Source organism: Xiphophorus maculatus, chromosome 17 (assembly GCF_002775205.1).
Source record: "Xiphophorus maculatus strain JP 163 A chromosome 17, X_maculatus-5.0-male, whole genome shotgun sequence".
NCBI lineage: Eukaryota > Metazoa > Chordata > Actinopteri > Cyprinodontiformes > Poeciliidae > Xiphophorus > Xiphophorus maculatus.
The window spans coordinates 18122837-18149501 of record NC_036459.1 but is presented as its reverse complement, the minus strand read 5'-3'; the positions used below and the strand labels follow the sequence as shown (position 1 = coordinate 18149501).

Sequence of the window (26665 nt, the reverse complement as noted above, 5' to 3'; positions counted from 1 at the left end):
TCCATGCTACTTAGCAACCTCCACTTCCTGTTTACTACAGCCAAGCATGGCGTCAACATCAGACAGAATTGCGCTTTGCGTAGCCCGGTTGATTGGCTCTACACCAGTAGACGGGAACACGGCTAATTCACATTTGGATCTACCAGCACTGGCACTGACGGTCACTTTTTAAAATATCAATATCAGTTCGATAAATAAAACTCAGCTGATATTAACGAGCGATTGGTCATGTGTTGTGATAGTGATGCAGCAAAGGATTGTGGGGAGTTTAGCTTGAACTAGAGAAGAGGCGGTGAAGCCAGTGGTGTGGTCGTGGTTTTTGAAGGCAGTGAAAGAACAGTGAAACATATATATGTATATAATATGTAAGATATTGGTAAATATTAACTATGAGCTATAAAGACTAAAAACACACTTGTCTAAAGTTGCTTTTGATAATAAATGGATCCTTGACCAACATATTTGATGTGTATTGATGATTTTAACGTTGGCACTTTACAAATTGTCTTGGCTGTTATTGGTTTTCACAACTGTTCACTACATGATGTGTTTATCATATTTTTTTATGTCTTCACAATGTAAAGCACTTTGAACTGCCATGATAACAGCAATATCAACATCTGACATATTGCAGATATCAGCCCAAATTTTCACATCAGTGCATTCCTACTTTTTCTTGTCCTTTTTTGTGATGTATGAAAGGTTTGCTCAAAATTCACATTTCAATTGGAGCCATACATGACCAGTGTTCACCGGCTTCACTTCTGGACTCTGTTCACTGATTGTGCTGGTTTTATTTAGTGGGGATCAAAATAAAAGGTGGCTGAATTCAAATACGTTCAAAAAAAATAATAATTTAAAGCATGGACTAATTTCATTACACTCTCAAAATCCTAATAAATACTCTGCAGTTTGTGAAAGGCCTTGTGCTTTACTGCTGTCTGCCTCAAAGAAATAAGAGCAAAATGATGCCAGGAAACTACAGCTCCAGTATTAACAGCGAAGGAGCAGGAATAGAAGTGCTGTTCTGATTATACAGTCATTTGCTACTTTTGATAACCTGCCCCCTCTTACAATCCCACCTGTTTCTCTTGGAGCATTAAAAAACGACGCAGGTAGTCGAGCTAAATTAGTGGGAGCCTTCCTCATGCGCCGGCTGCCAAACACGGAGCGATATGAAAGACAAACACGCGGCGTGCCGAACCGCCGCAGATGCTTGAAAGGGAATTTCTGCCAGCAGTTTCATGCTGAGAGGCTGTGGTGTTTTGACTGGATTTGGAGTTCCACTTGGATGCCTGCCCAGATTCTCCTGCAGCAGCAAAAGCACGCAGGGAAAGTGCTTCACAGAGGAATCTCTGCGTTCTGGTCCTAAACCCGCTGAGAGGAGCCCTCACGCTGCCGTTTGCTCCTTCTCTCATCTCTTTTTCTCCATTCTTGTAAGAAGACGACGATAGCGGGACGCTGCGTCCTGGTGGCTAAACGTGCATCTGTTCCCAGCTGGGGCCTGCATGTCGCCGGTAACATCCATCCATCCATCCATCCATCCATCCATCCATCCATCCATCCATCCATCCTCTCTCCTGGTGTTTACTGCTGCTGTCACGCTCACCGTCTCCCAGCGAAGGCAAAGAGAAAAAGCGGCCATGCATGGAAACTTTCAGACGTGTTTCCGGAGAAAGTCTGGGGGGAAGTTATTAATACTTGATGTTGGAAATGGCAGAAAGTTTGACATTTACTGTACTTTCAAAACCGAGTTGGAGATGTTTTATTGAGGAAGTTGTAACGGCGGTGTTCATAGGAGACACAACGACCCAGTGGTGCGCTGGTAAACTGGAATTACAGAATGTTCAGAGAATCATTTCTGGTATTTATAGGAACGCCTTTCAGTCACGCATATTTTTGAATCTCAATAAAAAATGGATTAGAATCTCTAATAACTATTCTTTGCTTTTGTCCACTGCAGCTACCTAAGTAGTTTGCTTTGAAGGCAGCAGCTCAGATGGTTTTTTGTCGCATGAGTCCCACTTATGATTTTCTGTTTTGGAAAAACTACAGAAACAGGCAAAAATGGTCAGTGATATGATTTATAAGAAGACCAGAGAGTGTGTCATTGTAAACTGCATTTATAAATATGTCATACATTAAAGTAGCAGTGCAAATGTTCTACTTGGTACTAACAATTACTAGAAAAAGAAAATAGATTGTATTAATAATATCTGTGTTTTTTAAATGTCAATATTAATATCACCACACACAATTTGAACCTAATGCAATGAATTTTGCTGAATGTAGATGCTAATTTATTATTAACTGTGTCAATACATGTTCCTGGAGCGCCTTATAAATATGTTATTCAATTTGTTTTCCTTTTTTAACGTTGATTTCTACAGTCAAACATTCAAACATATTTTCTACAATATCATATTTTATATGTTGCACGTTAAAGTGTATCCTCCAAGGATGAACAACGTGAGAATTCAAGTTATCAATATGTTAGAAAGTTCAGGGTAGCATGTATCGCTCCCTGAGGGACACCTGATATTATAGTATGAGAGCTGTAACTTTAATGTGTTAATTTTGATTAATTACATATTTAAACTTTTTGAACGCAATTAATGGCTATTTTACATGGAAGTCAGAAATTAAAAGTGAGAGATTGAAATCAAGAATTCTTGCGTCTTTGTGGCTCTGATCCTCTTCGGTTTAAAAATACGTTCCGTTTCCAGAAACAGAAACTATGAGACTCTCGTGTCGAAGCAACCTGTTTTTTTTTTTTTTTTTTTTTTTTTTTTTTTTTTTTTTTTTTTCCATCTGTGGCACTAAATCAGCTTTCAGCTAAAAAGAACGGTCTCTTCTCCTCTCCTGGTGCGGAGCTGAAAAGATTCTACTCAAGAAGCGTTTATACATCGGTCTCTGGAGAGTCTGCCAAAGCAGAACGCACACTTTGTCTTATTCATGCAGCTGTTGCGAATGATAATGTGATCATTGCATAAGTTTGTATGCAGCACCGGGTGCACCTTCCACCTTCCATGTGGGGGGAATTTTCCGAACACTGATTTGAGATTGTGAAAAGCCTAAAAAGTGGAGTACGGGCGACGTCTGGCAAAGTTTTTCTTCCTTATTTTTCGACCGGGTGCTTGTTTTTCTTTTTTCCACATAACTCATTTTTACTGCAAACTGCAGAAAATGGAAGGCGCAGAGGAAGTAATGATCTTTGGAGCGGGCAGCATCAGCTATAAGTCAGAACATCAAAGTTCTACATCATTGTAACGTTAACAGCGGAATGCAAAGCACCTCAGGTGATTTACTGCAAAGTGAATCGGCGGCTTCCCGCGCGGCACCCCGGACCCACTAATACCTGAAAATAAAGAGCAAGAGCTGTCAAATATATTTCACTCCTCGCAGGTTCAAGGCCGCCCTGTACAAAGTGTGTGCTTTGATTTTTTTTGCTAAGTGATTCGCCGTCATGGAGGCTGAAAATCAAGGCTGGAAAGAGTCTGCGGGGATCGGCCCGGTGCGGCTTGAAGGTCAGAATTTAAACTCTTTCCTCCCACTTGGCCAGCTGGATGTAAAGTATGAAAAATTCTGTTCGGAATGGGAAATTCCACACCAGACGTGGCCTTGCTAGTTTTATGAATATATATATATATATATATATATATATATATATATATATATATATATATATATATATATATATATATATATATATATATATAAAGAAGAGATTTTCCAATTACAAAGAGGGTTTCTTTGCTGCTTTATACGAGATTTTGTTGGGAGTCTTACAACAACTCTCCACATTTACTGACCCTGGTGAGGCTGAAGAAGCCTCAAACCAAATGTATGTTTTATAGCAGCTTAATCTCACACTAACAAATACTTTTGTTTTTATCTAACTAAAAATGTATCCGACAGGGAAATGTAATCTCGTCAAAAAATACTAAGAAAAAAAATATATTGGTATATTTTAATACATACTAAAGAAAATTACCATGTTTTTCAATTTAACATGTTTTTTAAGAGTATCCAGGAAATTGTAATTGGTATTTGTTCCTAATTCCATAAGGTATGCAAAGGCTTGATAGAAAAGCCTTTCTTTGGCTGATCTTCAAAATAGGAAAGATAGGAGAACATGCCACAGACACCCTGCAAGGGTAAGAAGGTATTTCAGGCTGGGTGTGTCTGTATCTTCTATGCTTTTGAGAAAAAAATACCCAACACATTAAATAAGTATTGATCATTAGTTAGTTTATTTGTTTTTTTATATGTTTCTCGTACACCCATAAATCTGACGCACCAGCCATGGGGTTCATTTTTGTTTCCCAAAATGATAACAAGAGACGCTGGAAAATACTTTTAATTAACCAGAATGTTTATATGTAAAAAATACAATAAAATTATTAACTGCATTAAAACTTTTAGCGTGTTAAAGTCTGTGTAATAATAGTTGTAATACTTAAAACATGAAAGGAAAATTAAAGCAATCTTCCAATATTTTTGGGCAAAAATAAAAAAGGTTTCTATTTTAACATTTTGATTTCATTACGGATTTTTGATATTAAAAAAATTAATAAATTGCCAAAGCATGCTTTACTGTATCCAATTTGAAAAAGTGTGCCTTTAGGTAATGAAGTTTTTTTGTTTGTTTTTTTTGCTGATAAAACCACCTGAGAAAACCTTCCTGCACACATGCAAATGTCTGCTGTCACAATCGCATCAAACTGTTCCCTCTGCAAAACAAACCAAACCGTCTTGGACATACAAGCCGCTCATCATGCCAAGCCATGCAGGTGGCACCGAAACACACCGTTCACATTCATAAAGCCAATGTTTTCCAGGAGACGGGGACAGCGATGCCATCCCAAATTTGCGCAGAGAGTCACTCAGTTTTAATGAAAACAGAATCGTCTATGAATCTGATGAGTTTCTGCAGCAAAACATGTTTACATCCCGACATGGATGGAAAAGCCGGCTCCTGTTTCTGCACTAATCTGGTTTCCCATCAATACCACTGCACACTCCACACACGACTACGTTACATGTGATAAGACTTGGTGAGATAAAAGTTGTTGAATGTATTTGACTCTGTAGGGTGAAGGGAAAATAACATATTAAATGTATATTGCACTATAGGAAATCTTACATGTGTTCAAGTGGATTTTAAACTTTTTTATAACACTTACAACCTCACTTCAGTAAACACCGTTTTAAAGTAGCGCCATAATGATGTTTTATAACAGTAGAAAAGCTGAGAAACGTTTTGTATTCTTCTATATAAATGTATGTGGAGATGGTTTAACTGTAGAATCCATTTATTCTCCAAAACCTGATTTATCTAGTACCACGTAGGAAAGAAATAACCCAAAATTTTAAGGGACTTTTCCCACCTGATGGTCCGGAAGACTCGGTTTGATTAGAGACCAAAGTTGCAACATTTGTTACATTTCCAGTTGCTGCCCTCCTCTGTAACTCTGCACAGTCAAATTAACCAAATCCTTTGAAAAACTTGTTCACCTCCTCACCTGTGGTGGTGCTGCAATAAGAACCAATGATATGGAAACCTCTGAGGAAGACACTGAGCACAACTTTCTTCTTCAAGAAATACAAACGAAAATGGAGCGGCATCAGATATTAGCATTTTGAGGATTTTTCTTTGTCCTTGGTTAAAGGCTACAAGCCATTTCTCCTGCTAGAGCTATGAAGTGTTTGTTTTACCCAGAAGGCCCTGCGCTTGGCGTTCACATTGGCATTTGAACCGCACCAGAGTTCACTTCAACTGGACCGAGACCGAGGTTTATAGGCAGACCAGAGTTCACTTTTTGGTCATTTATACATTCACACCTCCACAATTGATTCGGACTTTCAAGGCAGATGAACTAGAGTTTGATTAAAGCGGACTGAACAGGGCAGGTGTGAAAGCACCCTCAAAGACAAAACTGGATTTGAGCATCTAGAACAAACCTGAGAAAGCTCTAAAAGACTTGAGCCTGGGACAGATGTTCGTCTTGCAGCAGGACAATGACCGGGAGCGTTGAGCTGCTGCAGTCCAAAGCATGTGCTGAGATGGTTCAGTCAGATCCAACAGAAGAACTGCATCTGGACTGACTGAGGTTGAGTTACTTCCGAAGAAGAAAGAGCAAAACTTTCTTCAGCCTCATCCTTTTCAAATAGTCGACACCGGTACGCAGCGCTTTGCGTTTGTCTATAGCGTCAAACCCCAATACATTAAAGTTTGTGGTTGTAATGTGACAAAATGTGGAAAAGTTCAAAAGATGGAAATGCTTTTGCAAGTCACTGTAGCAGGCTGCAAGGAAATTGCTCACTTTGCATATTTCTGCCAAACCATGCTGCGCTGCGTTCGCGCTCCCTGCCAAATTACTGACTCACTCTGTTTGCCCAAGAATAATGCCTTCCTCCCAGTCAGATGTGACCTTACCGCCATGTTTCCATGGGAGGAAGAGTCCAGATGCTGACAGCCAAGAAAGAGAGAGAGAGGCAGAGAGCTTTTCCTCCCCATTTCTTGCATAATAAAAGCAGTTGTTGCCTTTGTGTCTGCGGGGCTCACCTGTCGTCCCTTCTGTCGACTTGGACAGCTCCAGGACTCCGACCACAAGCACCATAACAAGAAGAGCCCCTTTGCTTCTGATCTGCATACACCGCTCACTCATCCTGGGACAGAGAGGAGAGAAAGGTGGGTTCAGATCATCAGACAACATGTTTACCAGGCAGAGATAACCAAGTCCAGACTGAAAACCTGTTCCTCCCCCTCGCCTGTGGTGGCGCTGCACAAAGAACTACTAAATAACCTAACTAGGATTACTAAAGGAAGATGGGAATGGATGCAGACATAACCAAATGCAACCTAAAGTAACCAGATAAGAAAAGCTAGAAACACAACAGGGGGAAGCTAGAAGAACTAAACAAAGAAATAACTTAACTGGAACCACTAAAGGAAGGTATGCATAGACTCAGAATAACTGAACTTATGAAATAAAAATAAATAGAAACACTACAGGGAGACTGAAATAAGGAATAACTAGGAGGATAAAAGAAAAATAACTATAATCACTAAAGAAAGATAGACATATGAGAATAGCAGAACCAAGGAAAACTAAAACACTAAGGACTGAAAATAAGGAAAGAAGGAACAAGACAATTCTAACCACAATATAACCTCAAATAATAAAAGTAAAGTGGCCTTGGAACTAAAACATAATTAATTATAAATAATTTCATCATAACAGTGGAGGATCAAACGACATCTTGCTGTTTGACTTTCTGACCAGAAGATTGTTCCTGAAACTGAACTGAAAATGTGGCCAATCACAGCCAGCTTTGATTTGGTTTGGCTGGTTTGTTCCCCCTCATAAAATCACCTTTTTACTGCAAAAACACAAAGTCTTACCAAGAATGTATGGTCTAGTCTCTAGTTCAAATATATTTGCAAACTTGAAATAAGACAAAACTAACTTATAAGTGACTTTTCAGCAAGATATGCTTGTCTAGAGTCAATAAAACTTTTATACTGATGAAAAAGTTCTAGCTCCATCTTATAAGTGAAATAATCTGCTGCCTATGGAATTAGTACATTTTCAACAATAATAAGAAATTACTGACTTAAAACAATCTCTTTTTTTGCAGAAAAGTTACTTTTAAGTTAGAGTTATCATTTTTAACTGTACTCACTTTTGCACTCGAAACTAGACCAAAAGTATTTGGTGACATTTTGTATCTTTGCAGTATTGAGAACTGCATCATCTATTTACTCGGCTTATCTTTGTGTGATATTTAAGTTTGGAGACATTTGATGATTTGACACATGTCGGTGTGACAGAAAACAGAATCTGCAGAGGAGACAAATACATAAAGTCCTTTTTCACTGCATTGTTATCAATGCTCATGACACCCTGTGCATCTGTAGCTTAAGCCCCTTTCCTCCGGTGAACCTCCTATACTTGTAGAAGGAATTCATCTCTCCGAAAGGTACTTCTCTTCCCTCCGCATCCCCTCCCTAATGAAGTGTGCATGAAGCCGAGGCCGCGCTGCGTAAAACCATCTGGCGCGGGGCGTTATCACTGACAGGCCACGATCAAATTTCAAACAAGGATGCAGGAGCGGCACGGTGATTACCGGAACAACCGCCGTATCGCGTGGCGGACGCGTACAGCGTTACAAGCTGCTGCGTTTCTGCCTCATTTGCCGCCTCGCGCCTCTCATCCGCCGGCTGCGCTGACATATAGATCGGCTAAACCTCATCAGGGGATCTCAGATTATTTGTGTAATTAAGTTTATTTTTCGCCGGGCAAACATGACCTTTCATGAAGGTTTTGTTGCACCCGACAGAATCGCAGAGGAATTCTGAGTGGGAGGAGGGGGAAGGAAAAACAAGACAGAGATGTTTTAGTTTGCTCTGCAATTAGAAAGTGACGCCTGTCATGAGCGCGTTGCTGAAGGATGAGTTTCATTACCATCTTCCTGCTTGTCCATTCTTAAAAACTCACTTCTGAGAAAATTATCGCTCTGAATAATACACTGGTAAGATGTTTCCTGGATTATATAATATCAGGGGAGAGAAAATATTAACACAAGTAAAAATGAATGTTACTGTTGACATGTAAAGAATCAACTTTGTCACTCTGATCGATTAAAAGTCAAACTCTTAGAAGAGTAGTTGCTACAGAAAAACATCCAAAAAAAGATATATATATATATATATATATATATATATATATATATATATATATATATATATATATATATATATATATATATATATATATATATATATATAAACATTATTCAGAAAACTGTTCCAAGCAACAAACTGCACACTATATTTGACATTCACATGCTGGGGAGGACTTTGTTCATCCCACCTCCAACACAAACACAGAAATATAATGTTTACGGAGCCAAAAAGTCTAACATCTGAGAGAAATTGTGTTTATCAACCTCCTGGCTGGGGATTTACAGTGAATGAAATCCTGAGTCATAATGCACGATATATCGGCACAACATCGGTATCGTCAATATGAGTCAAGTTTTAACATGTGTATAAGGGCAACGTTTGTCAACATGTCGATGAGGACCAACATTAGCCAATTTTTAAACATATTGGTATCGGCCAGTCTAAGTCCTTTTTTTAACCTGTGTATCAGCCAATGCTAGTCATTTTTACATATAATTTTGGCCATTGTTAGCCTTTTTTTTAGCAAATCGTATTGGTCCAATAAGTAAAACTGGGCCGATACTAACAGTCAGTATTGATTTCCAGCTTTTTGCAGTTTGTGTTTCTGAAAGCAGAGGGGAGAAAACAAATACTAACCATGGTATCTGTTTGATCATGTGACAGTGATTGTGATGCAGTGAAGGATTGTGGGAGTTTTAACTGAAGCTAAGAAGCTTTTCAAGGTGTCAAACGTATAGGGAAATGTATGAAATATCGGCACATATTGGTTATCAGGCACAAGAGCAACATCAGTATTGAACATCCAAATTTTCACATCAGTGCATATCAGGTAAATGCATCTGCAATGTAGTGAGAGGTGAAGTTTGTGGGTTTTTTTAAATAAACTTTTTATGATAAGAAGACCAGAAAGCACATCACTGTCACAACTACGTGAATGAAAGGGTAAAATTCTGCAGGCAGCAGAACGATACAGTAAATGACGTCACAACTCAAAGTTTGAGAACGAGGAAGAAAAGACAAAAGTTTTGGTTTTACTTTAATAAAGGATTTTTTTTCTCACATCATACAGCAAGGCAGAAATATTTTTTTGGAACACAAGGTAACTGGAGAGATATGTGGAAGGAAATTGACCCGGCTGTGGAGTGTGATAGCCATGTAATGGTACGGCGTGTGTATTTTCTCAAGTGGCCTTCAAGCTATAAACCTATTATCTGCCTGCTGTCTCCTAATGTTCATGGGAACAGATTTATAGTTGGCGTTTGCTCTCTGAAATAGAGGCAGGGCGGAGATGGTGGCCGGCCGACGTTTCTATGTAATTCACAGCAATGAGTATGTGTGAAGAAGAAGAAGAAGAAGAAGAAGAAGAAGAAGAAGAAGAAGAAGAAGAAGAAGAAGATTTTTTTTTTGATTTTTAACAAAACATTTATTGCACAATATTTTAACAATAAAAACAATTACATGATCAGGTCAAAGGACACTAAAAAACACAATAAATATTTACAATAGCAGCTTATTATATTTTAGGTCTCCCTGATCGGAAATGGTGCACAATACATTATGAAAACCCCACAGTTCTAAAAAACCCCTCAGATTCCTGGTGGCTCTGTAGAAACAAAACTCTAATCTCAACCTGGCCTTAATATTGACCTTCCACAGAGCCACCGCATCGAGTTGAGGTCCAGCCTGCATTTTGTCTCGTCGAGTTATATAAATAGCCATTTTGGCTTCGGCTATTAAAAAATTTAAAAGACGAGATTTAAAACTTGTAGATCGACTGTGATGTACACCGTTAATAAAAAGGGAATTGGTAAAAACCATGCCAAAAAGGCTAAAAATACTCCTTAAAAAATTTAAAAAACTAGTTAACCGTACACACTCCGTAAAAACATGAAACACACTCTCAGACAAACTGCAAAATGGACACTCGTTTAAAACCCCAGGACTGATGACCGACAAAAACGAGTTTGTGGCGATAGCGCCGTGCAAAATCCGCCACTGCAGATCACCAGTCCGTTTTTTGATTGGAGGCTTGTATAAAGTCCTCCATTGAGGTTTTTGTCCTCCGAGTCTGTCGCTCCACACGCTGACGGATCTTTTGCAGAGAGTTCTCTTGTGTAGGATCTTGACACAGTATCTGTACAGCACTTTTGCGCTGCTGTTATTTAAGTCCGCCCCTGAGTCCGTAAAGTGCAGCAAGGGACCGCTGTCTTCCTCAACATCTGGGACCAGGGACACATCCGGGAACATGTCGTTCGAGTCAGGCAGGCACTCCTTCGTGGCATACAGCTGCAACAGCCTCCTCTCCTCGGCCGTCATCCGCCCCTTTATCAGCTCCAGGAAGCGCTGTGTCAGTCTGGCGGACCGGACCCCAAGCAGCTGGCCGACTTCCTGGATGTTAGTGAAGTCCGGTCCAGCCACCTCCACCAGCCGCCGCACAGTCACCGTCCCGGACCTGGACAGCACCTCAGCAAGGCCCGGCACGGTGCTATCCCGGACATCCATTTTTGCTCCACAGACCAACGGTTCCTCTAAAAGCCAATGCAGAGAATTATGCGTTTTTGATCTGTGCAGTTTAAAAAAAGCACACGATTTAAAAACACTCTGATAAAACTGAGGCAACCCTTTTAACTTTAAAAGACTAAAATCAGTTAAAAACAGAGCAGCATCCAACCCCAGAGAATTCACACGTCTGAGGATGCAGCTGGCCACATCTTTCCATACAGGAGATCTTGTAAGAAACTTTTGCAGGAACTGTAAACGCACGGTAGCTGTTCTGCTAGCCAGGTGGACAAGGCCCTGGCCCCCCTCCTCTCTCGGTAAAAATAAAACGGACTGTGGCACCCAGTGTCGACCGTTCCAAAAAAAATCAACCATCTCTGACTGAATTTTTACCAGTAAGCCAGACGGTGGGTCTAAAACAGCGAGCTTGTGCCACAGCTGCGAAGCGACAAGGTTGTTTAACACCAACACTCTGCCCCGGTAGGACATTTGTGGGTGAAGCCACTTCCATTTTGACAGTTTATTTTTTATTTTTTGCTCAATGTCGTCCCAGTTCTTGTTCACAATATGTGTACTGCCTAAAAACACCCCAAGATATTTAAAACCGTCCTTCTTCCATAAAAGACCCTGAGGGAGAACTGGGAGCCCTGCAGACCACTCGCCGACGGCCAGGGCTGCACTCTTTCCCCAGTTCACCCTCGCAGCGGACAGAGTAAAAAACTTTTCAGTGATCTTGGTTAAAACAGTGACATCTTGCTGATCTTTTACAAAAACAACAACATCGTCAGCGTAGGCAGATAAAACCATATTTTCCTTAAAACCAGGTAAAACCAGACCATAAACACTCGAGCGTATTTTCCGGAGGAGGGGTTCCAGGGAGAGTGCGTAGAGCATCCCCGAGAGCGCGCAGCCCTGTCGAACGCCTCTACACACCCTAAAAGGAGCACACAGGCTACCGTTGATCTTCAGCACACTCTCAATGCCACTGTACAGAACCTGGATCTTGGCGATAAGACCCTCGCCGAACCCGAACCTCCTCATGGTGTCCCAGAGAAAGCCGTGTTCGACGCGGTCGAATGCCTTTTCTTGATCTAGTGAAATCAAGCCAATTTGCAAACCTAATGAACCGGAGACCTCCAAAACATCCCGAATTAGGTAGATGTTATCTACCATGGACCTGCTGGGGACGCAATAGGTCTGATCCCGGTGGATGACCTGCTCCATAGCCTTCCCCAGCCTCGTGGCCAGGGCCTTGGAGAGGATCTTATAGTCGGTGCAGAGGAGGGACACAGGGCGCCAGTTCTTTATCTCCTGCAAGTTCCCCTTCTTGGGCAGCAGGGTGATAACCGCCCTTCGGCAGGACAAGGGGAGTGAACCAGTGTGCAGACACTCGTTGTAGACGTCGAGCAAATCTTGGGCCAGAAGATCCCAGTAGGCTTTGTAAAACTCAACCGTGAGCCCGTCAATGCCCGGGGACTTCTGGCCCTGCATGCTGAGGAGGGCTGTGTGGAGTTCTTGAAGCCCCAGGGGGCGCTCCAGCTCAGTGTTGGTCTCCTCGGAGACCTGAGGCAGTTCACTGCAGAACTCCTCGAACAGTTCCTCGTTTTCCTCATGTTCACTCTGGAACAGAGAACTGTAAAACTCCACAGCCCTCCTCCTGATCTGCCCTGGTTCACTCAGTTGCTGCCCTGTGTCCGACAGCAAAGAGTGGATCTGCTTCCTCTGCCCGTGCTTCCTCTCCAAGCTGAAGAAAAAGCTAGAGGGAGCATCCATCTCTGTGATGTTCTGGATCCGGGACCTGACCAATGCGCCTTGGACTTTATTCTCCAGCAGGTTTGCTAAAACTAGCCTTTTAGATTTGAGAGCTTCAATGTGCTCTCGATTTCCTGTGGATTCACTAAGTTGTTCTAATTCCACGATGTTCATCTCCAGATCTCTAATAGATCCGGTGATGTCACGGGTGACATTAAGGGTGTGCTGCTGACTCAGCAGTTTTATCTGAACTTTCCCATGGTCCCACCACTGTCTCAGACAAGTAAAATCAGCCTTTCTCTGTCTAAAACCAGTCCAAAAATAACCTAAAATCTCCTTAAAACCCTGATCATAAGTTAAAGCTGAGTTAAAATGCCAGTAAGCGCTCCTAGGTAAAATGTTTCTAATAAAAACACCACCTAAAAGCAACGAATGATCAGTAAAAGCCACCGGTAAAATCTGGCATGTTTTAAACACATTAAAATGGTGTTTAAAACAATAAAAACGATCAAGTCGAGCTAAAGAGATTCGGTGTTCTTTAATGTGGGACCATGTGTACTGCCTGGAGCCTGCATGCATCCTCCTCCATACGTCCACCAGGCCGTGAGACGAGACCAGCCGTCGCAGAGCATGCTGGGCTGCTGGATGCGGCTCTGCATGATTACGATCTAAAAACTCGTTTTCTGTACAATTAAAATCCCCACCTATAAAAACATAATCCTCAGACCCACAATCACCCAACCTTTCCCCAATTTGTTCAAAAAAACGCTTTTTCTCTGCATTCGTGGTCGGAGCATAAATATTAATAAAAACCAGACTAAAAATATCAAACTTTGCTTTAACTAAAAGACACCTCCCTTGAACGACATGCTCTACTTCTGTGGAGTTCGGGGTGAAAGCCGTAGAGAACAGGAAGCCCACCCCTGCACTCTGGGAGGTGCCGTGGCTTAAAATGACCTCCCCCCTCCACTCTCTGCCCCAGTCCGTCTCAATTAAATGATCGCTATGAGTTTCCTGTAAATAAATAACATCTATTTTCTTTTGGTTCAGTGTTTGGTAAATCAAAGCCCGTTTCTCAGCCTCCCTCGCCCCGTTAAGATTCAAAGTTGCGATTTTAAAAGAATCCATATTGGGTAAGAAGCTAAAACCAACACACAAAAAGACTATAAAAAATAATAATAATAAAAATACTAAAAAATCACTGTGCATCATTTTTACTCAAAAAAGTTTTCTCGCTTTTGACATTGCTTTCTTTAATCTAAATATTTCTGTCTTTTCAAAACCCGATACCTCGTTGTTCCTAATGTGATGTCTCGCAGAGGAGTAAAAGATTCTCAGATCTGGAAAATAACTTTCTATCTTTACTCCTTTCAGCCCTTTAGTTTGTTTTAAAAACGTTCTGTAAGACTCGACAGGGTATCTTGGTTCTTTACTATTTGTTTGAGTCACTGACGCCTCGCTGGCGTCAGAGAACCAGCTCTCAGCGTCGCTGCTGTCCGACACCTCTCTCCTCTCTCCAGCCAGCTTGCTGACCTGCCTGCTGGCCTGTACAGCAGCCACCACATTCCTCCTTTTGCTTCGCCTCTTTACCGGGGCAGAAGCCTCCACTTCCATCACCTCCTCTGTCTCTCCCTCCAATCCAGTTCCCCAAACCGACTCTACACTGTTCCTCCTTTCATTCTGTCCTCCTACCTCCACCTCACCTATCCCTCCCTGATCCCCATACACTAAATGCTCCTCACTGTCCTTCACCTCCTCCTCTTGTCCTCCCTGCACACCGACATTCTCTCCCTCCACACTTTCACCCTCACCACCATTCACCCCATCACTACACACCACCGTGCACCCCTCCGTTCCCACACACACACTCATCCCACTGTCCACCACTGACACCTCAACAATACCCTCTGCTGGTTCTTCTGCCGCGGGTTCCTCCGCCGCCACCGCAGGTTCCCCCGCAGCAGCAGCGGGTTCCCCCGCAGCAGCCGCGGGTTCCCCCGCAGCGGCAGCGGGCTCTTCCGCATTCGCCACCGCGGGATCCTCCGCCACTCCAGCCTCACTAGGTGGGTCCCCCACCTGCTCAGCAGCAGCGGGTTGCTGCTTCGCCGAGGCCGGCGGGGCCGGCCCGGCCCTGTCGGGACACATTTTTACAATATGGCCCTCTTTACCGCAACCAAAGCACTTCATGTTAGACGATGTGGCAAACAACATATAATCAAACTCATCTACCTTAACATGAAATCTTAGACTTAGTTCCTCGTCTTTACGATTTAAAATCATAAATAATTGTCTTCTATGAGAGACGACATGTTTTAAAAGAGGTGACTTGCACCCCGTAGGAACTTTTCTTAATGGTGACACCACCTTACCGTGCCTCGACAGCTCTTTAACCAAGAAATCGTCGCTGATGAACGGTGGCACATTTGACAACGTCACTTTAGTCGCTGGCAGTGTTAATGGCGACACTTGCAGAAACAACCCATTCACAGCAACGCCCTCCTCCACCAAACGCTGAGCCTGCTCAACCTTCTCAACAAACAACACCACCGCTCCATTCATTCGTGCTGCCGACCTAATTGCCCCGTGCCCAATCACCTCACCCACTGCCAAACAAACTTCCTCCACGCTGCACGGAGAACCAGCACCCACCTTGATACCGTTCTTCCGTGTCAGCGTGGAGAAAGACCCACCACCAATACCCACCATGGCGTCCTAAGACGCCGGCCTGACGGCCACACCCGAACCCCCAAAAACCCCTTAAAACGTGACGAAACTAAACGGAAATTACAAATAAACAAGTAACACAAACACCCAGTGAAAAACAATAAGAAAAAACAAAGATAGAAAAGATACAAGCACTCGCTCAATCGCTCTTCTTCCGCACTTCCTCAAACACCCTCCTCTCACACGAAGAAGAAGAAGAAGAAGAAGAAGAAGAAGAAGAAGAAGAAGAAGAAGAAGAAGAAGAAGAAGAAGAAGAAGAAGAAGAAGAAGAAGAAGAAGAAGAAGAGGAAGAAAAAACACAGTCAGCGGTGACTGAGTGCACGGCAGAGCGCCACGCGGCATCATTTGTTGACTCCCGTCTGCGCGCGCTGCTCTGTAAATGACATCTCATGGTCCCTGAAAGCACCGTGTCGTCACCGGCGCAGCGGTGCGCGAGCCACTTCGTATTTGTTACACTTTGAGGCCGTTTTATTTTTTAACCTTGACTGGGTGGTTTGTATCAACCTCAGAGACGTTCTTATCTGGAGGGAAACATAATAGGATCCAGCCAGAGTTCATTTGACATTTTGAACACTGTTTAAATATGCTGTGTGTGTGTGTGTGTGTGTGTGTGTGTGTGTGTGTGTGTGTGTGTGTGTGTGTGTGTGTGTGTGTGTGTGTGTGTGTGGGTGTGTGTGTGTGTGTGTGTGCGTGTGTGTGTGTGCGTGTGATCGGCTAACATACAGACTACGTTATTTACATGCCTTCTGTATATGTTGCTCTTACAGTGCAGTGAGAATGTTTTAAGAGATTATTTCTGTATTTGCTTTTTTTTTTTTTTTTTTTTTTTTTACATCTAATCAATTCTCATGATTAAAAAAAATCAATTAACTTCATTTCATCGAGTAACATTTGTTAGCTGATTAAATGCTCATTTATGAATTGACTGTGAAAATCCTATTTTTTAAAGGCTAAAGTTCAATGTCAAAAGCCCCCAACTAGCAACTTGATGAAAAAGTGAAAAACTTCTCCCTGTTTGAACGAAAAACATCAGATCGCCCCCTGCAGTCTGACAAACGGTTCTGCATCTTCCTCCTCTACAATAAAGTCAAACGAATTACAATTTGTTTTTGTCGCTCTTCAAGCCAAACGAGGCTGTTTATTTTCTATGAAACAACACAGTGGCAGCATCTTTGGTAGTTCTTCTTCTCTTGTTGTATTGTTGTGTAAAAATAGTTGAAATTGGTTACTAATCACTTTGAGGCAGCTCTTTCTATTGGGTGAAACAGTAGTAAACAAGACCCAACACACACCACCAGGTCCAACTCCAATTGTTTCCAAAAAACAAAACACCCATGGGAAAAAATATATATATATTTTAGTGTGGCCTAGTCAAATCCTGGATTTTAGATGGCAGTAAAGGTCACGTCAACTTTATTAGTATAGCAATTCCAGCTATCTATCCAGCTAAATAAAACACAATACAATACAAAGTGATTATTGTGAATTTGTTCTGAATATCCAGTGAAATATGGACTCAAGCATCAAAGAAAGAATTTTTAAAAATCAGCTTTCTGACATTTTATTCGAGCTGAACTTGGCGTTTCATCGTATATTTAATGCGTCACATGAGGAAGAGCTCAAATGAGCTTTTGGGGAGAAACAAAGTCAAAACTTTAGCTGGAAATTTCCTCATTATCATTTCAGTCTGAGAATATCTTCTCTGTGTGTAATGTATGCATGCACAGAACAGAGCCTTCAGATAAACGCATAATGACATGCAGATGACTGCCATGAGCAGGAAACATAAAATGCACGGTGAGGTAAGTAAGGAGGCGAGCAGAAACCAACACTAATAAACCCAAGTATAAATGAAAAGTGTAATTATCCCCCGGACTGTCATGGTGTCTCTGTGGCTGCCAGGAGGCAGAGTTCCTGCTCCACCTGAGGACTCTTCACTAGTCGTGTAAACAACCACGCATCTCATTTCAGCCGAGCCGCTTTAGTATTCTCTACGATTTGCCTGCTTCGGTTCACCGAGTCGGGTTGGCTGTCCTCTGGTCCCGCGGTGTCGATGGGTAAACGAGCTTAAAACGGAAGAAAACAACGTCCAGGTTCTGCCTGGGCTGCAGCGGACGAAGCGATAAGCAATTTTATGAGATGATATGAAATGAATTTATTGGCAGGTCCTGTTCCCATTGTGGGGTTTTTTTTCTGAAAAAATAAAAAAAATCGATTGGGAAAGTTTAGCGGGGCGGTGCAGCGCTGCCGGGGAGTCCACGTCGACTTTATTGCTTCTGGTGGAGAAATAACACTTTCTCACAGACGCAATATATATGACCCCTAAACTTGACATGCTGTCCAATATATTTTCTCACCTGTTCTGACATTGAGACAAAACAATATATCAACACATTTCCAGTTATGCCCCCTTTTTTCCTCTGCAGCTGGCAGGAAGGGGCTAACCACAGCGTTGTTAGCTGGCTGCTGATGAACTTCAGCTGTTTTCACACCCAGTAATGATACTGAGGTGAAACCATGTATGATGACTGCATGAAAATCAGATGAGTGAGCTCGAGACGTAATGTTTGGTGTGTTTCCACAAATAGTCACCTTCCTAAAATAATGGAATATGTTATTTTTTGCCATAAGATGATTTTGGCTTAGGCCAGGTGACAACATGAAAACACAGCCAATGTGACGACCAAGTAGTCCTGTCAAGTCTTTAAAGCAGAAGTGCTCCTTTTTGCTCTTAAGCCTGTCGCAATAAGCAACTCATCAGTTAATTGCATGATAAATTAAAACTTTAGATTTCTTTTGAAGGACAATTTTGCTTCATAATCCACTTAATTTACATTTGATCAGTTTTGGAGGTTGGGTTTTATTTTGGAAATTTAAAGTATCCTCCAGTTAAGTGCTCACTGCAAAAAAGTGAGCACTTAACTAAGAGGGTGAACTGTCAAAGATCAATAAATAATGGTAATATTATTATTATCATCAATATAATGACATTGAAAATATTATAATTTATCGCAATAATACCTGGGATAAATTATCGTGATAGGCCTTAGTATGACTATAAATGTGTATTTGATGTGCCATAATGTCACTGTCTTTTATTTATTTATTCATTTTAAGAATCACTTTGGTGCCAGTGAGCTTTTATTGTTTTACTGTTTCTTGCTTTAATTGTCTTTTGTTTTGCACCTCGGACAAATACAAATTTTGCAATTACCTTTGACATTTAAAAAATTCTATTTCCCTAAAATACAAACCCAATTTATGTATCGAGTTAAAAAAAAAAGGAGTGTGGGGGAGTGTTGGTGTGTGTGTGTGTGTGTGTAGTTCCACGTGTAGCTAATTGGTTCCCACTTCACTAAGACAAAATTAGAACAAGTGTTTCTTATTTCCATTTTTTGTATACCAGCAGCCCTCTTTCTAAATGAGTCAATACCTAATTAGGTTGAGAAGTTCAGAGTTTTGCTTTCGACATGACCTCACGCTGTTTAAGATGACCCCTTCCTGTTCAGATGACCCACCCACAGCCATTTCAGCAGAGCTGGAACTGCGTTGCTCTGGTGGGCGATTAGCTCCAAAAGTCCCCCGTCTGATCACTCGGGGCAGGGAGGAGAGAAATTCCAACACATTCAGCATCTTTAGCATTTCCGGCAGCGTACGAATAGAAAGTGCGTCCGACTAAAAGCAGGTGCCGTTCCAGAGCGATTGTCTGTAAAGCGTGTCTGATTCAGCGAGCGCTTTAACAAAATGAAGGGCTTTAAGCAGATTCTGACCTCTGTTCTCATTGTTGTCCCATTTGTGTCACTTATTTTCCTACTTTGATGGGATTGCGCAGAGCCACCGTACTTTTCATTAGCGAGTGAAGGACTCCATCGACCTTGGCCTATTAATAGCAAACGTTGTTTTGCAAAGAAGGAGGAACACAAGGGAATTTGTTCCTCACCTGCTCTCTGCGATGTGGGGCTGGGTTTCTTTTCCTTTACATTTGTTCATTGGTGAGCTGTGCTTTTACTGAACATAGTGTTCTTAAAATGACCAGTGACAAACAGTTAGTACATTTCTTGTCATTCATTTTTGCTATGATAAAGTGAATGGTATAGATCCGTTGACATGCATGTATTAAAATGGCCCAGTCAAAGTGAAGACCTACATCTAATTTGGACTTTTTGGTAAAAATTGAATATTACGTTTCACGTAATCTCTCTGTTCGGTCATTTCTCCTTCTACTTCACAAATATGAGTTACTTTGTGTTGGACCTTCACGAAACTCCAAATAAAATACATTTCAATGTGGTTAGTATTGTAAAAAAAAAAAAAATAGTCTACATCAATTTTACAGTGTATAGTTTTTGCAACTAGTAAGTGTTGCAAAAATAAATAAATAATATGACAGACTCACAAAGAAGGTCAAAGTGTTTTCAAGTTGATAATTCCGAGAGGTAAATAAATGTCGAGCTGCTGTTTAACAAGGTTTTGTTAATGACTTATTGATACCTGAAGTGAAAATCTATGGATTCATTTCCAGCCTCGTCCATCTAAATTTTCAAAAATCATTTTACTGTTTTCAGCAAAGGCCAAAGTACGAGCCGCCTGATAACCGCAGTTGATCACTTTAAGCTGCCGTGGACGCCGGCGTCTCGGGGGCGACAGATATTGACCTTGGTATTGAACATTTTCATCCATGTTCCTCTCGGAGGAAGTTTATTTGGTGTGCTATGCTGAAAGTGTCATATGAAAATACATTATTATGTATTGGATAGATGGATGGTACGATTTCTCTTTTCTGGTAAAAGACAACGAGCCATTTCTCCCTGCTGGGCTAGGCTCACACATTTGTTTTGGTTGTATTTACGTATAGTTAGCTTGTATAGTTAGCTTCCTGCTTTGGCATTCACGAATCCAGAGTTCACTTCAAGCGAACCAAGACCTAACTCTGTAGACAAACCAGAGTTTGCTTCTTTGGCCCACATTACAGTTCAGTTCTACATTCACAAACCAAACCAGCGTGACGTTCCAGACACTCTAAAATCTTCGTTTTGTTTTCTTTTGCGCCATTTGTGTCATACTGTCATATCTCAAATGCAAAGGACAGCTTGGACACGCTATTTATGGTGGAGATGATATGGATTCACAGTCTGTAGTCTGCATGCCAGTGATATGTTTTCCCAGTTGGATGGTCTCTAACTGCACTTGATGAGCACCATATGGACACTTTCAGTGGCTTAGATGCTAAAACTCACAGAATATGCTGGAGAAATCGTAATGATGCTAAAGCATCCATGTGGACGCACAGCCTAAACGACTGAGAACCTTTATGGATACACCTAATTTTGTTTCTACGTGAACAGGTCCTGAGAGTGACAAATTGATAAAAGACAAAACATTTTAAAAATGCAGTATTGACTGAGGTTATTTTTATTTGATAGTAATTTCTGATCGACAAAGAGTGACAAAAAAAAGCAACAACAAAAGAAATTTGTAAGGAGGTAAAAACTTTTTTACGGGACTGTAGATGTGTGTGAAAGGGCAGATGTGGTGTGTTCGTGGGCACCACAACTACTATGACGTTGGACTGGCATTGCTCTGGCCCTTTTCTTCCTCCTCACATATATTTATAAAAAAAAACACTGTTTAGTTTCACGTCTGAAAGAAAACCAGAAAGAGCTAAACATAAAATAACAGGTGTGATGCCTTCAAATCCTGAAAGATTTCTGTGACGCACAGAGGGGGAGCCGGAGGGAAAGCCGCAATCTGACTGTTCGTCAGAGCGGCTCAATCACGAGGCAATCGGTAATTCAAGCTGAGCGCTTCTTACATCCAAGGCTCTGAAATGAATAAAAGATGCTCTAGTTCACAGTTCACATGAACTCCGGACTTTATTTTCTAACCAGCTTGAATGCCTGAACGCTGTTGCTGAGGTTTGATGGTGGGAGGAAGGTTGAGTTCTGTTAGAACAAATGAAATTTCTTGGAATCTATGCTGGGTTCGTGTAGAAATGGTGGAAACCAGAAAGCAGCTTCACAAAAAAAGAAAAAAGTGAAAAATGACAGGTGCCGCCCTCACCACGATCTAGGTCAAGAACTGTACGCATACTATGAATCCCTATGCTCTAATTAAAAGTAAAAATCTGAAAAAGAAAAGCAATTGTATGAGTTTTGGCTGACAAAAAAGGGCTCTGAATCATTCAGACGCACAAGCCAAAACAAAATTAATCATCTTCTGGCAAAATGCACATACTGTAGATCTAGCACACCCAGTAATCTAGTTCTGTTGCCAAGAAGAGATTCAGATTTTCTCAGGCAGTGTTACAGAGTAACTGTGTTGAATATTCCTACAGATGACCATGTGGGACAGCCACAACGTCATAGTTGGCCTTTTTTTGTTCTCCCTTAAAAATCTGTCTTCTACTGGGATTTTACGGTCGATGAACATGAAGTAAGGCATAACTGTGATTCCCTCTGTTTCTGTGTCATAGAAATGTACCATTTGAAGGCATCAAACCTTTTTTATTATAATTTTTCAGATTTTTCTTTGTTTCCTTCCTGTGAAGTGGTGCTCTGATGCCCCTACATACAATGTGTGTGATTTAGTTCCAGCATAAACAGAGCTGTTCTGTTAAGACCTCTGGGTTTTATTGAACTCCTCTTGTTGGTAAATGTCTGGTCCAGTCCCAGCCTAGATTAGCGTGTGTCCATTGGCAGTGTGTTCCTCATTATTTGTGTGATAATATAGGCAGGGGGAATGTGGGCCGGCTATAAACATGCAAGAAGTTGTGGGTTTTTTGTACCTTTTGCCAGCCAGTTTCTCCAAAATCTCTGAGCATATTTGTTCATTGCGGGTTGCCCTGTACAGTTGACGTTGTTTGTGTTTTTCTGCCACGATTGATAGGTTTGGACCTCAAGGTTTGACCAAGGAATAATCCATTTCCAGCTCGCCGTCTCACCAACTATTATGGTCTTATTGTGGTTGAGATGCTATCTGAGGAGTTTGTGACACCGTGTTTCGCTCATACAATGATGTAAATCCACGCACCAATCACCAAATGCATGTCTTCTGTCAATCAAATCGCTTACGTACAATACCTGACTAGGGTCTAGCTTGTAGAAGGTGTAGGGAAGGCTGTATAGAACATTAGTGAAGGCCAAGGAGAGCATTTATTATGTGTCAACATCATCATCATTTACCATTGATAATCTGGTCTTTTATGGAAGTGTAGCAAGAAGAAAACCATTGCTGAAGAAACCCTGAAATTGTCTGGTTTACAATTTGCCACAAGCCATGTCAGACCTTCTTTCAGGGAAATTACACTTGAATGGCCTACATCATATTACCATGAGCTGAAACTACTTCACACAGGATGCTGTGATTTTCAAACTGCAGTGTTTATGAAGAATTTATTTAGTTTCACGTCTTTCATTATCATTCTCTGCTGGCCAGGAAGCTCAGTAAGCATTTCGGCTGGAGGCGATCTTGTCATTTTCCCTGCTAAGAATATTTCAGAGCATGTTTGAGACCTTGAGATAGACACTGCCTCCAGCCAGTGACAACTAGCTTCTGTTTTATCAACTGAAGGAAGGAAGTCTGAAAGAATAAGAAGTTCTTTTCAGCCCGGCAATAATAATGTGCCGCAAACATCACTGTGTGGTGACTGTGGTGTGAGAGGAGACGGACTAAAGCCTCTACCACAGTTCATCCGAAGCCAGACAGTCGACGCGTGGTCACATGGCTGCGGACATTCGTATTCACACACAGCGCAGACCACTTGGGAACACACCATCCGCTTCAGTGTATGTCACACCCTAAGCATATAGGTAAACTGTTACAGAGAGAGCGCCACCTACTTGCAGACTGCCTCTTCTGTACAACATTGAAATTTCCATCCAGAAGCTTTTAGCTGTTTGAGTCTTTTAAGGAATTTTTTTTCTTTTAGGTATTTTAAGAATCGTATAAGCGTACATAGTTCCTCAAACCGGATAGTGGAAACGGACTAGTTGATGAGAAATATCAATGTTGCTGTCCGACTACATTCCTGCATAAAACACGGCAACAATCTTCTGAGCAATCACACGACACATCACACAAATAGTCAGATGACACATTTACACCAATGATAGTCGATTTCAACCTTCTGATGAAGAATTCAGCTCAAGCAAATTGTTTATTGAATTGCTAACAATTTGATCAGGAAGTTCATGCGTAGATCGCAGAAGCTAGAGTAAGGCCTGACGGTGACTTTCTTGTTGAACAGCTGTGTATAAACATGGTTAGGAAGTCATTTCCAGTGTTGTAGTCAAGACCACCTAATCCGGGACCAAGACGAGACCAAGACCAGAGTGTATCGAGACCGAGTCAAGACCAAGATCAGCGCCCCGCGCCACATGATACAATAAAATGTGAAATATGACAAAAATTGCTAATCAAATTGATCTGAAAGATTCACATTCCCATAAAAACACCTAGATATTAAATACTTATAGCGGAAATAAATTTAACCAATATTAAAAGCAGAGCAAACACTTTGTTCTGCTTACCTAAAAAGATAATGCCCTGGGAAAATCTTCCTGTTAAAGTCAAAGTCAACAACATAATTGCCCACCTTCGCCCCCTGCTGGTCCAGGAGGAGTAAATGCTGCAAGTCAACGGCTCAACGCAATCTGCTGATTTTCCTTAGACAGAAATGTTTTAACTAAATTGAATAACTAAGTGAGTTTAATGCACTGTTTGATAACTAGGATCAGTTGAAGCGTCAGATTGAATTGAAATTACTGCAGGAAACCTGAACTGACCTCTGACCCACCAGGTTCACCATTCAGGCAGACAACACTTTTAACTCTCTGCTCTTTTGTAAACAATGTGATACTTTCTTTATTTAAAAGATAAATGTAAAATCTGTCCCCTGCAATTTGCTTTGCACTATGAAGCTCATTTTCTTTTTCAGAGCCTTAGAGGTCTTAAGCATCAACACAAAATATAGTATTTTTACTGTAAAGTCAACTTAAAGTGTTTCATTATGTCGGCAATAATCCCTTTAAAAGCAGAGCTGTGTGTAATCCACAGAATCAGAGATTTCGGGGCCGGAAAAGGAGCTACATCCTAAATTATAAAACGCTGAGCGTTTCTATTTCCGCAGCCAGGATTGGATACAGGGATTTACACCCCCTCCCGTTCCTCTCCTCCATCTCTGCCCCCCCGCTCCATCCCTGGACCGTGACAAAGGCTGTCACCGTGGACGGCTGCAGGCGGCCGATTGCTCCCACCGCAGAACAAACATCGCTCATTTGCCAGAACACAGATGTTCCCTCCTGACAGCTGAGGAGGGGAGCTCTCAACCCTGTCAAGCCAAACAAGGGAGTTTGCCCACTCTTTGTCATGCAGCCTGCAAGGCATCTGCCACCAATCCCGCTCCATTCGCTTCATAAACAAGACAAGACAGCTGTCAGAGCCACGCTGACGTTGATGTATGAACTTGAGTCTGTAAAAGAGGGGCCTGATTTAGCACCTTATTGTGACGACGCACTAATCAAATTATTACCCAGCAGCCTGCAGAGGAGACGGCAACACTTAAGTTGACTTTTCAAGCTTTCCTGATCATTCCTGCTGGGTGTCTGACAATATTAGGTCTGGTGAAATCAACAGAACCAGCAGCTGCGGTCAAAATAACAGAAGTCCAACATCGACAACCAGATCAGTCACTGTTTAGCTGAAATAATACTTTCACTCGACATACATTCAGGAGTTCATTTCTTCTATGAAGGCCAACAGGTGGCCCACATTTAGGGCGGCAGATGATGCTGGTTACAGTTTTGACTCTGAAAATTGGAAATTTACCCAGAATTTTATTTGAGGTGTTTTCCATAATACTGGATAAATGCTGGAGAATGAAACTTTTTTTTCCTCATCTTCAATTTGTAAAATAACAAAACTAATATGCTTCAAAAATGTTGTGGTTTTAAATTGATATATATCTAAGTGATATATCTCCACATTGCAGCTTGATTGGAACACCTCACCCAGCGGTGTTTTCGTTTTTGACTTCTTAGCTGAATGTTTATTTTACAAAAGGCCAGTCAGAGGGTGAACTAAAGCTCTGGGAAATTTCACGTCGAAAAAAGTCTCTTTAGTGACAAAACTAAAAACTTACAAAGACAAATGGAACAGACAGGATGGCAGAAGAACACGAGGACAAACTGATACCTGAAACATGGATCAAACAAAAAGGGTCCAGCAAATGTAAAAGGAGAGAATGGAGCCTAAATACTGAGGGAAGAAGAGCTAATTATGGGTGAGTGGCTGCAGCTGGAGAAGGGAGCAGTTAGAGGCGAAGAAGGAAATGACTTAATAGCTGGTAAGGGGAGCAGAATAAAAGATAAAACAAAGGGAACATAAGAAAAAAAACTTGAAACTGATGTAAACAAAAAGAAATAGTAATCTAAAGAAAAATGAAAAGTAAAAACAATGAGACTAGCTGAAATGATAGGAGGTATAAACTAAGATGGCAAGAAATGAGGGAAAAAAAACTAGAAGGAAATGATCAAAACATAAACACTAAAAGTCCAAACATGTTTTGAGTACATAACACTATACTCAAAATCAACAAAGACTTTGGACAACTTCAACTTTAAGGTGAACTGAACTTGTGGTCCTAGAACTGAGGCTGCTTAAAAGCCTAAACCCTTAACTGTTTCTGTTTCCTTACAATAGAGAGGCAATGCCCTTGGGGAAAAAACTCCAACATCTTGGTTTCAGACCAACGAGATTAACATTCTGGAGTGGCCAGCTACATCACTGGACTTTACTCCCACAGAAAAGGTGGGTCTGACATCAAACGCTCTGCTGCTGAAGCAAAACCAAGGATTGTAATCCAATCATCCTGGGCTGGAATTCCTGCACACTGGTGCCAGAAGTGGGTCAACATCTTGCAACACTGATGTGGAGCCGTTCTAGGAAGACGTGGATCCAATGGGATCACCAGAAAACTAACCCTTCCAGCATTTTATGGAG

At 41.4% G+C, this 26665-nt stretch overlaps 1 protein-coding gene across 1 annotated transcript in view; it reads right to left on the bottom strand.

Annotated features, from left to right (window-relative positions):
• fam19a2 (family with sequence similarity 19 member A2, C-C motif chemokine like) overlaps positions 1–26665 on the bottom strand; it is an 84964-nt gene that overhangs the window by 12846 nt on the left and 45453 nt on the right. The window contains exon 2 of the mRNA XM_023350442.1: positions 6569–6672. Within this exon, the coding sequence (XP_023206210.1) occupies positions 6569–6671 (103 nt within the window). The 5' untranslated portion in view covers position 6672. The remainder of the gene's footprint in view (positions 1–6568; positions 6673–26665) is intronic.